At 44.5% G+C, this 13,604-nt stretch overlaps 1 protein-coding gene across 3 annotated transcripts in view; it reads right to left on the minus strand.

The window, feature by feature from the left end:
• Window positions 1-13,604, minus strand: part of DPP10 (dipeptidyl peptidase like 10) — a 520,390-nt gene that overhangs the window by 254,511 nt on the left and 252,275 nt on the right. For 2 of the 3 annotated variants that reach the window (XM_050711701.1, XM_035556057.2), the window contains exon 1: window positions 5,918-6,155. The exons of the other annotated variant lie outside the window; for it this stretch is intronic. In XM_050711701.1, the coding sequence (XP_050567658.1) occupies window positions 5,918-5,986 (69 nt within the window). In that variant the 5' untranslated portion in view covers window positions 5,987-6,155. Of the gene's footprint in view, window positions 1-5,917; window positions 6,156-13,604 lie in introns of those variants that run through there. 3 annotated transcript variants of the gene reach the window in all.

Below are 13,604 nucleotides of genomic sequence, written 5' to 3' on the forward strand. Positions count from 1 at the left end.
TCGATGCAGCTGAGTGGAGCGTAAAAGAAGTGTATGATTAAAGTGGAAAGCTACAGAGTTTGAGACAGCTGAGATCTTGTGGCTAATGCATGGACTTGAAAAATGACATGGGTCTTCTAACTGTTACAAACACAGCGTCAACCAACTGCAGCTACCCACTAGCAGGACACGGGCATTTCCCTCAGCAGCAGAGTCTGCCCATGTCTTCCAATGCAATGTTAGAGAAAGTATAACATGAGAAGTATGGACTTGTACACTTAAAAGTTTTCCATAAGTGAAGCATATTTCAAGCTCTAATAGTTTAAAAAACAAGAACAACAATAACAACAACTAAGCTACTTCTCTAGGGATCACAAGCTAAATGCATCCTTACAACCACTATGGAAAGAAAGCCTTTGTTCATGTTTGTGAGTCAGTAACATGTGTGTAATCTCTGAATGCCCTCAAGTTACTAAAAAATGCTAAGATGACGGCTTTCAAATTCTACAACAACATCAAACAACATCTCAGCGTGCTTGAAGAGTTCCTCCCTCTTGTTAATTATCAGAATAGCTTGCCTGAAGCAATACCTTCAGTTGGAAAACATTGGAAAGAAACACAGAAAGTAGGTTTTAAAATAACGAATGGAATACTTATGCTCAAATATCTGAGGCTACTATGTAACCTACAGTGTGCCTGTAACTCACTGTAACCCAGAATAGCCAAAAAGATTACCCTATTTCCCAGCTTTTGCATTCCTGCAGTGAGTAATCCCTTTAATCCACCTGCAAAGTGGAGGGCTCCAAATGCTGAGTAACCAGGTGCTGAGCTATGCTACACAGATTCCTACACTCTATTTTGAAAGCAAGACACGGAGAGACACAGAGAACCTGCATAAAGGCATGGGAGCCATGAAGGGAAAGTGCAAGGAGCAAGAGAGCACGGGCACCATTACCTTGGTTTATGTCCACCAAGAGACCTCTTCACAGCAGTGCTCCTTGCAGGTGCCCTGAACAGATCAAGCATTGGAAATTCTTTGAAAAGCATTCTGCATTAGGAAAGAGAGTTTCTTAAGAGAAACTCTTTACTTCTGAAATTGAGAGGTACAGAGAAACACATTTATGTGCTATACAGCCACCTAAAAAAATAAAAAAAAATGCTGCTTGCTTGAGCCACACAAGATCCTACATGCAAATAGACTAGTTACAAAATATCACATGAAATGATGTTTCTCAATTAACATGAGAAGCACTTCACCAAAATTGAGATCTACTTGCCCCTTCTCCACAGAGATCACGTTAGAAGACTAGAAATGTAATGAAGATTGAAGATGAGCTTCAGGATTTTTGTGCTGATCCCCACACAATCAGGTACGTGACTGAATTACATCTCAACAGCCACATGGGAAAGAGAAAGCGCATCAAGACCATGTGTAGTACTTAAAAGGTGCATGCTCCTTGCCTTCCCCTAGATCCTGAATGATATTCCAAACCAACTACTAATACTTTCTACATAAGCTTCTTGTGCTGCCGGTCATATATTCAACAGATACTAGAAGTGTGTAATATTTCTTTCTGGATCCAGCACAGGAATAGCGTGGCATATATATAGTGTAAGAAATAGAATGTAAATGTTAAAGCTAAGATTCAGATGTTAACTCTTTATGAAATATTATGGGCATAATAATATAACCTTATTTCTCCACTTTTATTGGCTTTTTTACCTGATGCTTTTGACATTATGTTGAACCTTGCACACCAGCACATTTGATATATTACCACAATATAACAAGTACAAAATTCTGCTAGATGGGTAAGAAAGAAAAATGCGAAGTCACTTTGGGTTACCTACTAGAACAGAATTTCTTATCCCAGCTTGAATCTAACTCTGAACTCAATCAAGAGCAGAGGACATGGATCTGACTACCTAAATAATCTTTCACGTTACTGGAACTGTTGTAAGTATACGATTAAGACTTCAAGCTTTTTCCTGACCCACTGAGCTCAAAATTACCTCAGTGGGGCAGGGAAGAGCCCTTTCACCTCTGTAAAACCACCTTAAGATAAATACTGCTCTGGACAAACACAACAATCCATCAGCATTTTTCCCACTGCAAGACCAGAGTCTAATTTGGGGAAATGCAATGAAGGAAGACCTAAAACTATAAACCATTTTAGCCTTAGTCACTGAGAAATAAAACACAGATCGTTCTCTTATGTTCAGATATACTTTCAGAATACGTTCTTTGCCTGGTGACCACAGAAAGTGGTCCTGAGACAGAAAAAATTCAACTTCTTAACCAGGACAGTCATGAAGCTCTGTGCCTGTATGTATATTGAACATGTAATTCATATGCTTATCAAACAGTTCCCCTATTTAATGCAACACAATGAAGTCTCATTTCATTTCTGCTCACCTGTTTTGAAGCACAAGAATGCAGTAGTTTCTAACTGACAAACAGTAAAGAAACATTCTCTTTTTTTTTTTTTTTTTTTTTTTTGTATTTTAAAATCAATTTTTAAAAGTCCTTAAGCTGAGTAAGAGAGGCTCAGGAGAGGATGGTTATAAATTTCAAAGGTCTGCCTTCTATACATACAAAGAACAGCAAGCAGCACCAGGTGGTGTAGATCATCTGTTTTTTTGTAAACAGACTGAAGCCTCACAAAGGTAATACCTAGAGGAATTATTTTAGTTTTTCATCTGCAAAGACAGCAACATTCATCAACCAGCAAGTCATACAGGTACATTATATTTCTCAAATATGTTGTGTCCACTGACTACTGAATGGTTGTACTTTCTAAAAACAATCACTAAACATCATTGTCTAAGACCCTGGGACAGTTCCTAAAAGCTATGAGATGAGAAACACCCTTTTTTGTACTCCCTCTTGTACAGAAGGAGCCAAATTTACTTCTGACACAAGCCCAAGCAACACAAGTCTGAGCCCTTTGATAGAGCTTTCCAGAAATGAGGAGAAACACAAGTAATTTACAGCTATTTCCCTTCTACAGTTATATCATCAGAATATAAAACTGTAATTTTAGCAATAAATATGAGTCATCATTTAGCAAAGAGTTGAGAATAAATCTGGCTAATTTATCAAACCAACTGCTGAAACATCGATAGTGCTGTTAATGGAAGTTGTTATTAGATGCCTTCACCCAGGGGAGAGCTACTTTAAAAATACCATCAAGGGAAGTGTTGGACATGAAGTTGTATCCAATTTATTTATAAGTTGATAGCTATGGATGCTTCAATTAGTCGATCCAAGCTTTTATTTAAGTGGAGAGTCCCAGCATTAGCCTACTATAATTTGAAATTGCAGCTCAGGTCCCAAGCCTATAAATTTACCACAAATGCATCAGCTTCAGTAGGACTGCTCTCAGGAGTGTTTGTATACCGGACTTTGAAATCAGAAAGATTTACTCTTAGAAAATCCTGGTGCAATTCCTTATTTCTTCTTAGACTGTCCACAGGTCCAACCACGTCTATACCAGAAAAGCTTTGCTGCTCCTGCTGTCTCAAGAAGCCCTCTCCATGCAGATGCGGCTTATCTTTAGAAATAAGTGGGTGAACTGCAGTCATCACCTCTATTGACACTACAAGTTTATACAAGCTCATCAAGCCAAATGAAATGTCAAGCAAGAGTACTCTGAGGGAGATGGATTTCCTGAAGGCCCTAAGAAGGCTACGTCTGCCAGAGGGACCAGCTATGGGCTATGGAAAACTGGGAGGATGTATGAGCCCATTTGTTCTTCTGCCCATGCCCACCACAGCTACAGCCAGCTCACAGTCTATAACAGCAACCACAAAAAGCCAACAAAGAGCTTCTATCTAACCCATAATATCCCCCTGCTAAGGTCACGGCCTTAGCCTGCTGTACTAAGAACATTTTCCAACATAAACCTGGTGTCATACCACCCATGTCAAAGCCCTGGAAAGAGCTCATCTATGACTGCCTGGATCTCGGCTGCTGTGATGGTGCAGGAGCACGATGTTGTGTTTGTCGCTCAACAGGGAGCTCATGGCAGGATTTAGGCCCACGTCCCTACTGCTAGCATTTAAACCCATAGGAAAATTTGTCATCCGCTGAAAGTAACGTTTGGTAAGTGATGTCATTATCTACTGCACAAAATGACAGCCCTGGCATCTATGGCAACAGACAATCAAAGCTGATTTAATATCGACTTTTACCAGGAAAACCAAACTTGGTCTGGAGAAAGCTGATGCAAACACAAAACTTGGCACCCACACTTCACACAGTCAGGTGCAGCCCAGCAGTGTCCCCATCCACCACTGGGAGAGGCTGAGAACTCCAGAGCGTTTGGGTAATAACATTCCTATATTTAGGACAAATTCTTAATGTTTGGAGTGTTTTAAATGGCGAACTTACTGCTGTTCCTCGTTATGACCTAAAAGAGCAGTCAAACCAGACATTTTAGTATATAATATTAGGACTGCTCTGAAAAGATTTCCACCTGCCAACAACACAAAGCCATTCTGGCAATTCAGCATGTCTGAACCGAATATGAAGAAATAAAGATTGGTTAAGTTCAAGTACTTTTTACTGTGTCTAGAAGCAGTATCCCTCTAAAGCAAAACAATGCTTGTGAAATTTATGAGCTCTGTGAATCTCCGCTACCCAAAGTGATCTCGACTTTTCCATAAATTCTAGTATTTACATGAAATTTAAGTACTGATGCATTGCCCATCTTTCTTTTCCAGATAACACGACTTATGCAATTAATTTATTCAAGATACCAGAAGGCTCCTCAAACTCAAATGTATTATTTTATCAATATTACATGGAGATGTGTCAGAAGGCATATACTTTCCAGCAAAGAGCACCCATCGTTAAATAAGCCAGACGCTGGGTGCCTTGATATGGGAAGGACTACCCACAACCTTAACGAGCAGCCCCTGCAGGACTGGATACCGGGCTAGATGTGCTTTCTGAACCGCAGCCGTACACAGCAGCTCGCACTGGTGATGTTTTTCACCCGTTATCAGTGTACCGGGAGAAAATTAAGCTGTGCAAAGGCACGCAACACAGACTGAAAATGTGAGATGCAGTTAGCTACGCTCCGCAAACCGGCGTTCAGAGTTCAAAACACTAAAAAAAGGGGGAAAAAAAACCAAACCACCACCCCTGGTGTCAGAAATACGGTCCGAGCTAGCCCGTATCAGGTGTTCGCGGGCAGGGGATGGCTCCGCAGCCCGGGCCTCCCGCGGGGCCGCCCCTGCAGCATCGGCAGCGCCCGGCCGCTGCCCCCGGCCCCTCTCGGCTCCGTCGCCCCGGAGCAGCAGCCGCAGGGCTCCGGTGCTGATAAACTTGGTTTTGGCGGTGCTGAGCGCCCAGCTCAGCTCTGCCCCCGCCAGCCGCCCTCTCCACGCGGATGCTGCCCGAGCCGCGCTCGTTCCGCAGCGCCCCGGTGCCGAGAGGAGCGGGGATGCCCCGCGGTCCCGGTGCCCGCTTCCAGAGGCTCGGCTGCCGCCGGGGTGCGGGCAAACCCCCCCCGGGAACCCCTCCCCGAGCCGAGTGGGGCCGCTCCCCCTCCGCCGGACTACGGTGCGGAGCCGGCCCCACAGCTGCTCCGCAGCCGGCACCGGGCGCTCCCCGCTCCGCCCGGCACCCAGCAGCAACCCGGCTCCGCGGGGCAGGACCCCGCCGCTCACGGCTCCCCCCACCCCGATAAAGCGGAGCACAGACCCCTGCGGGACGCCGGGGCTCCCCGGCAGCCCCCGACGGTTCTGCCCCTCGCTGGGGTCCCCGCAAAGCTGCCTCCCGTCCCCAGCCCCCCAGGGATGCTCGGCGGGGCACCGGCCCCTCCGCCCCGAGGGTCGCCCGGTGCCACCCCATCACTTGCGTCCATCTCGGCGCAACTTCGCCGGGACAGCGGCCGCCCCCTCCCCGTTCCCTCGGCGCCTCGGGTCCCACCTGGTCGGGCTGCGGCGGCGGCGGGTTCCCCCTGCCGGGATGCGCCGGCTGCTCCTTCATGGCTGTCATCGCAGGGGGCTCGGCTCGGCTCGCCTGGGCTGCTCTCGCCGCCTCTCGCTGCCGCTACGGCCCCGGGCAGCCCTCCCCAGGCGCCAGCCGCATGTCACCAGCCTCCCCTGGAAGTGGCGCGGCGGCGGATGGAGGAGGAGGAAGAGGAGGAAGGAGGAGAAATAAGAAGGGGGGCGCGGGGCTGCCTCTACCGCAGCGCCTCCGCTGTTCAGGGGGCGCCCGACCCCGCCGTGTCCCGCACCGGGGGCTGCCCGAGCATCACCGCCGGGCGCCGGCCGCGGAGCGCCCCGCTCCTCCCGCCCCGCTCCGCCCGCCGGGGGCCGGCCCGCCTCGTCCCGCCGCCGAGCAGCCAGCAGGTGTCACAGCGGTGCCCGCCGGCCTGGGAGAGACCATTCCGGCAGCACAGCACGGGGGCGGCGGGGCTGCACCGCCCCCGGCCCCGCCGCACCGCCCCTGGCCCGGTACCCCGGGAGGCGCCGCACGGTGCCCGCAGACCGCGGTCCCGGGGGTTCGCGCTCGTCCCCTGAGCCCGCAGCCGGTGACAAGGGGTTTTTTTGGAAGGGCTGATAACGGGGGAGAGTTGTTTCTAAGCAGGGAGAAGGAAAGCATGGGAAAGATGAAGGTAGGTGGTAGCCCAGGGGATGGTGGCCACAAGTGCGTGAGCCTTGGAAAGGAAGGAGTCAGTCTGAGCACTGAGGTTTGGGCTGAACTGGTTGTTATTTCAGTTCAGGCTCCGGCTCCAGCGCACAGTAGGGTCCAGAAAAACAGAATTGTTGCCAGGTGGAAGGTGGTGTGCTGGGGTGGCAGTGTAGGGGGAGGCAGGAGCAGCCCCAGGGAGCCTGGTTCCCTCCAAGTGCCAAGTAGAAGGGAAGCTTGGAGCACATACCCTGAGAAAGGGTAGGTCTCACCCTTTTCCATCAAATTCAGAAGAAAGGTCAGTTCCAACTGAACGGCAAGCACAATTAATAGCGGTGACAAAGACCAAGATTTCAGCCTACAATGGGAACACAGGACTGAGGAATTACAGCCCAGTCAGCCCCACAACACAGAGCACTGAGCGTTACTTCCGCATCACCCAGTGCTGCATTGACTCCTCCACCAAGAACAGACTCAATTTTGTTTCAAGTTCCAATAAAAGTTCTAGAGAAAATAATCAGATGAACTTTGCAAGCACCTAGCTGAAAAGTAGATGCTGACTAATAGCCACCATTAATTTGTCAAGCGCAGACCATGTCAAACAAATCTAATTTCTTTCCTTAATAGGGTAACAGGCCTGTGGATAGGAGAGCAGTAAATGTCATCTATCTTGATTTAGAAGGGCTTCCAGCACTGCCTTCCAGGACAGTTTCTTGAGTTAGAGAAACATCATCTGCATAAAGCTAAAAAGAGTATCTCGGATCGTCTCCACCACACCACCTTTCGCAGCTGGGGGGGAGGTTATGGAGGATCTCAGACCTGAACGTAAGGCAGTGTCCTGCTATCATGAACATTACAGCGCCCTGTGACACGGGGAGAAATCCTGCCCTTGTGAGTGCTGGCAGGGCGCTGGACAGCAAATACAGGGCCAGAGTCAGCAGAGGCACTGCGACACAGACATGTGGCAAAGATAACCAGAGGGCTGGCAAACACACGCTCTGAAGAAAAGCTGAAAATTGTTGGGATCAGTCAGCGTAAAGGAGAGCAAATTGATGGCAGATACAGAAATAACAGTTGAATGCTTAAAAGGTACTGGATAAAAACATCTCCCCAGAGCACTAGGAGTACAGATGGTGCCACCTAAGGTGGGAGAATTGTCTAAGTTTACTGACGATCTCTTCCTTTCCCGTATGATGCTGAAACCCACCTGCAGCGCACTGCATGAGACCCACCTTCAGGAGCTCGTGGCGAGGACACATATTCCTGACCCCAGGTGTCTGCGCGGGTTTTCTGTCTCACCCCAGGAATCAACCATTCCTGCACTTCTCTCAACACCATCCCCGGCCTTACCCCTCCATTTCACATCCCTATTTTCTCTCTCACAGTTCCTTATTTAACAAACTTCTCTACCACTGCTGCTGTCAGCCCTGTCCTTTACATTCTTGCCCTCTGCTGCTGTTTCTTTTCGTATAACAATTGTGCTATGTAAAGAAAAAGCAAAAAGGACAACCGAGACAGCATCTTTTGCACACCGATTCCCCCCTGCTCTGCTTTACTTCTCTAGAGCAACCTTCGCTGCCAATCCTTCATTTCTGCTGGCTGTGTGCTGCAGGACTTAGGATCTTCTTTTTTTTCCTGGGTAATGCATAACAGGCAGAGACTTAGATTTTGCCTGTGGCCTCTAGGTGCTACAGTAATACAAATAATAAGCCTTAGGAACAGACATGTTCTGATTCATGCTGTTTACGGCACAGGTCTATTGTAACTCGACTAATTACCGAGCCCCTATCAGAGCCAAAGAATTCTAATGATTTAGGGTTTGAATGGGCATGTTTCAAACAGAGATTGCTTTCAGCTTGGTTTTGATGAGATCCATTGTGTTGGAGCTCCACTATTAATCAAGAAGGAAAAAGACATTAGCAGTCAGTTTAGCTGAAGTTTGGTTATTCACGATATTCGCGGTGAGTTTTATCACTATAATGGAATGAGATGTGCAGCATGGGTTTCATTAAAGGTCATGCGTGCTGCTTGTTGGGTATTCAGAAATCAATCTGAATTATTTGAAACAAGTATTTGGGGGCTAGGAGTTTGGGGAGCGGCTCTATACACACCAAGTGATCCAAAGCTTCTTAAAATCAATACCTAATTATTAATCTCTAATAATTAATTAATAATCTCAATCTCATTAGTAACAACCATCCCTTTTATCATCAGTTTTGAATGCTGGTTCTTTGGTTAATAGTGTTAGTAGTATCGCTGGTTTGGGGATAACAAATTAATTCAGTACTTTTCAGTACTGCCCACACAAAATTTTATTTGGGTCTTTTTTTCCTTCTTCCCCCTTTTAATTACTGTTCAAAGTCATTTGACTGGATTGTTTAAAAGAACAGTTGTTTTATAGCCAGTAATGGGACACATCTTTGAAACAGGAGCCTGGTACTAAAACTAATGCCATATGGGTAAAAGCCATTAAGGTGTACAGTATTTATGGCAGTTTCTTGTACCGTTTGTACCAAAACACCTTATTGTATCAGCAGGGAAAGCATTTACATGCCTTCTAAAGGCTTGGGTGAAATAGCTGCAGAATGAAATGGAATTGTGCTCTCATTAAGTTCTTTACAGAGTCATTGCATTAATTCATATAAGTTACCAACTGACCTGCAATCCTACAACCTACTTGTCATTTTCTCCATCTTCCTCATCATACACAAGATCTGGGTGCACAAACCAAGACGTTACACAACTATTTTACATTCCACACAAACTGAACATGGAATCCATCGGAGCATTCCTCACTAGTCACAGCACACGTCGTGTGCCGACCCAATACCGCAGACGTTTCATCTGCAGAGCAGGCTCACGCACAGTGCTGATTTTGGACAGCCAGCAGGTGAGCCAGGAGCCTGGTAGGGGTGTAAAAGGGCAGGACACGTGTGCAAAGCAAAGGATGAACCAAACGAGGGAAATTCTGTCTTAAGAAACCCGGTAGCCCATGTGGCTCGCTGTGCTCCTGGCCGGTGACCAGCTCAGGGCAGAGCAGTCACTGAGAGCACCCATGGGTGCCACACACTCACTGCTCTAGTGCCCCCAGGAGGTGAGTTGGGAGGTGCTGATGTAAGGACACAAAATCTGCTGCTAAATGAAGTCCTGTCTCAAGAGATTCACCTGCAGAGCACCTGGCACAATGATGGTCTCATCACTTCCTCAGGGAAGGGGTTTATATTTTATAAGTCTTCTTACAGGGCATTTTCCAAGGACAAAACCAGGACAAGTGGAACTGGTAGTTTTGTTTTCTGCTTATTTTCGATGGCACTCTGCACTGAGTAACGGAGATCTGTACAGCTCAGTGAAGATGTAAATACTACTTGACCGCTAATTATAAGCATTGCCATAAAAATAAAAAGTCCATTAAATCTTCTACATCCAATTGACCCATTCCTACAAACAGCTTCTGCTTTTTTGCCATAAAGTCAATTGACTGAGATCAAAAGAGTCTCAACCTGCGCCAGCCAGGAACTTCAGGTGTTTTTTCATCTCTTTTTCATCTCAGCATCGTGCCGCCTAAGACAAGACTGCAGTCACCCTACCCACACCCTCCACGCATCCCGGCGCTGAGGAGTTTCTGAAATCTGTAAGGTCAAGACTTGAGAGTTTCTCTGTGGCTTTTTAAAATCAGATCTTATGAATACACTCTGATTATGGATTTCTAATTCCTTTTAAATTTGTAGCAACCCGGCTAAAAAAATCCTTGAAGTTATAAAGGTGAATTTAAAAATCAAACTAATGTAATCAAACCCAGGAATAGTTAGGCTGATTGCTCTTTGCCAGTGCTGTAAGTGGATCTGTAGGCTTCCAAAACTAAAAATACTTGTCCAGAAGGAAACCACTCAGAAGTACATAAACCTGACAGACAGGATGTGGGTTTGTACAGAGAGCTTTGGTTTTAAATGACAGAATATCTGAAATTTGCCACTTAAGAAATTCTGTTAGAGGGAAAAATTCTGGTCACCTTCTGCATTCAGGAACACATTATATGCTAGTGTCTGTTGCAGTGAAAGGCTATTTTCTTTGTGAATAAATTGTACTTGTGTTTTTCTCCTTTTAGAAAAAGCAATTGATGCAAACACTGAATTAATACAAATAAATGCAAATATATTCCAGCAAGATACTTACAGGACTTATTAAAACACACGTGCAAATATTTCAGCTAAACTATACTGAACAGGGCCATATTTCCAAAAATACCTCTCACTAAGCAGTAAAATGCACAGTCAGCATTCAGGAGCGTTTGAAGAAATGGTTCGTAGCAGAAGAGCACAGGAGCCATGATTTCACCCCCTCTGATTACCTAATGATGTACAGAATCATAAACCACAGCAGTTTCCAAGAGAAATGGGGACATACAAACATGTACGTCCAGTACCACCGCCTGATACGCGGGTGGCTGCAATGGTCACCATGTGCTATTATAAATGTCTGGAGGTACCTGGACCTGCAGAGGGTCCTGCAGGACCTTCCACCCCGACCTCACTGGGGGCAGTAGCCAGAAGCCAGGCATGGTTACACAGCACGTCCTTAATGCGACCTGGAGCGATCTAATACACTCAGAGAAGGTTTTGGCTTGCCGCAATTCTGGTCAACTTGCTTGATTATATTTAGAAAACATTTCTCCTTACCAATGTTGCAAGGAGAAAATTTGCAAAACCTAATTATGAAGTGAAAAATCAACGTAGTAAGTATATGCTGATAATAACAGTATATAATACATATAACAGTATATGCTGATAATAACAGAAGTCAAAATTAATTGAAGCCAGAAAATCAAAGAAAATACTTCAATACCCGTGCCCTTTACTTTCTTCCCCCTTTCTAAAACATTGTAAAAATCTGCATAATCCCACAGACCTTTTTGATCAGACTTCGTTCCTGCATGACAATTGGGCTGTGAAATATTTTCCAACCAGCTCTAATTCTCTCAACAAATGAATCAACAAGCATTATGATGCTAACAATGATTACAAACCAATTTTCTATTGAGAACTGTATTTTCCTTTAAAACAGAGACGTTATGTGCATTTTATGCTGAAATTTGTAAAAAGCATCTAATACAGTTTGTTTCTAAAACCACTAACTGTGCCTGGCCTCCATAATTCTACGATGTCTTAAAACATTGGCAGAAAGAAGTGCAAATCACTGAAGCAAGTTCTCTATTCAGTACCTTTAATTCTGATTAGGAGGCATTGAATAGTGTAGGCTTTATAATCCTGGAAGACTTGCTCACTTATTCCTACATCGAAGAGAAGGATAAAAGATTTTGTACACAGTTATAGCACTGAGCTTTTTTCCATAATGGTTTTACAATAAGAAATGGAGCTGTCACAGAACTATATGATAAGAACCTATTCATCCATAACACACATTATATAATGGAAGGTATCAAACATTTGTATAATAACACACATATATTATTGAAGATTTGTATAACACCTCTTTTTTCCCCAAAAGGATCTGAAAATGTTTTACAAACTGATATGCAAATTATCCATGCGGAAAAGTTATTCATCCATCAGGGAAGCACAGCTACAGCCCAAGGCAAAGCAGAGCAACTGTGTAATACAAGCAAAAATCTTCAGCAAATGAAGAAAGTCTTCTCCAGTCAAGACCACAAGGAAGATATTAAGTAAACAGCATGTAAATGCATGGGATTTAGGAAGAACCTTGCTTTTAAAATCCTAGTTCTTTAAAAGAATACAGCAGGATGTCACATTGGCAATCACAATATTAAGTATAATAAGTATCCTCTTAACAATGTTTAGTACAGTAATAAGAATAATAGGTATAATCCTAATATTAAATATTAAGAATTTATAAGAATGTTATTAAAACACAGCAGTGCAATGAATCCAGCCTCATACTGGAGAACTGGCTCAGAAAGAAGCACTCCAGCATCTCCTGACAAGGAAACAGACCACATTTGGGGGACGCTAAGCAGGTAAATTCAAGAGGATGATTGAGAAGTCAAACACTGGTGGAGGGCTTGGATAAGCTACACATACCAGAGGGTTTATCCAAGCATAATTTCATATGATTTCTCTGCTTACACAACAAAGCATTTGAAGAACAAAAAAGTAACCCCCATACAACACTGCCATTTGGACTTCAAGTGGCTGAACTCCCACTTCAGTCTGAGTTCTGATCTCAGTGACCAGACATTTCCTTTGGAAAACATTCTCTAATATCTTCACAGCATTTTCAGTTTGGCAGTCATTTTAGCACTTTTGCTCAGTAAAGAAGGTAGCAGAGATACTTAAGGGTGCTTACAGAAGTCAGAGTGTGATTTGAGGCAAAAGAGAGCTCTTTCTCTTTCAATATAATTATCAAGAATCTCTAATTAGAAGCAAACTTTGTAAGAAAAATGCAGACAGCGGGAAAGTTAATAGCACTGGAGAATTAGGAAGACGCATTAAGAAGCGTTACAGAAACTCTAGGACTATTTTTAACCTTGAGAATTGGACACAAACCTCAGACTTCCCAATTGTGTTGATACTGTCCTCTCAGGAGGCTTACAGAGGACCAAATATTGGCACAACAGTACTTTGATTCTAAGTAACCATCTAAAATCCAGCCTTAGCATCATTACTCATCTGGGAGCTACATTCAGAAACCCTCTTGAGGATTTTGACAGGCTATCGGGCGGGAGAGACAGATAAAGAATTGCTGATGCTTCTAATCCTGCAGAATCCAGTGGGTTTGGGGAAAAAAAAATGCTCTATTGAGGAGACGAGCTATCCTTCACATCACTCCCATAAGCTAAACCGAGCGTACAGTAAAAAAGTTAAAAAAAAATCACAAAGATGAGCAAAAAAAGTTGATATTATGAAAGTATGAAACTTTCAGGCAGACTATTTGGTTGGGAAATTGAAATTAAATTATAGAAAAGAAAATAATTAAGAATCTAAGGTAGTGACATGTAAATGTCAGG

The sequence above is a fragment of the Cygnus atratus genome, chromosome 6, assembly GCF_013377495.2.
Source record: "Cygnus atratus isolate AKBS03 ecotype Queensland, Australia chromosome 6, CAtr_DNAZoo_HiC_assembly, whole genome shotgun sequence".
Lineage (NCBI taxonomy): Eukaryota > Metazoa > Chordata > Aves > Anseriformes > Anatidae > Cygnus > Cygnus atratus.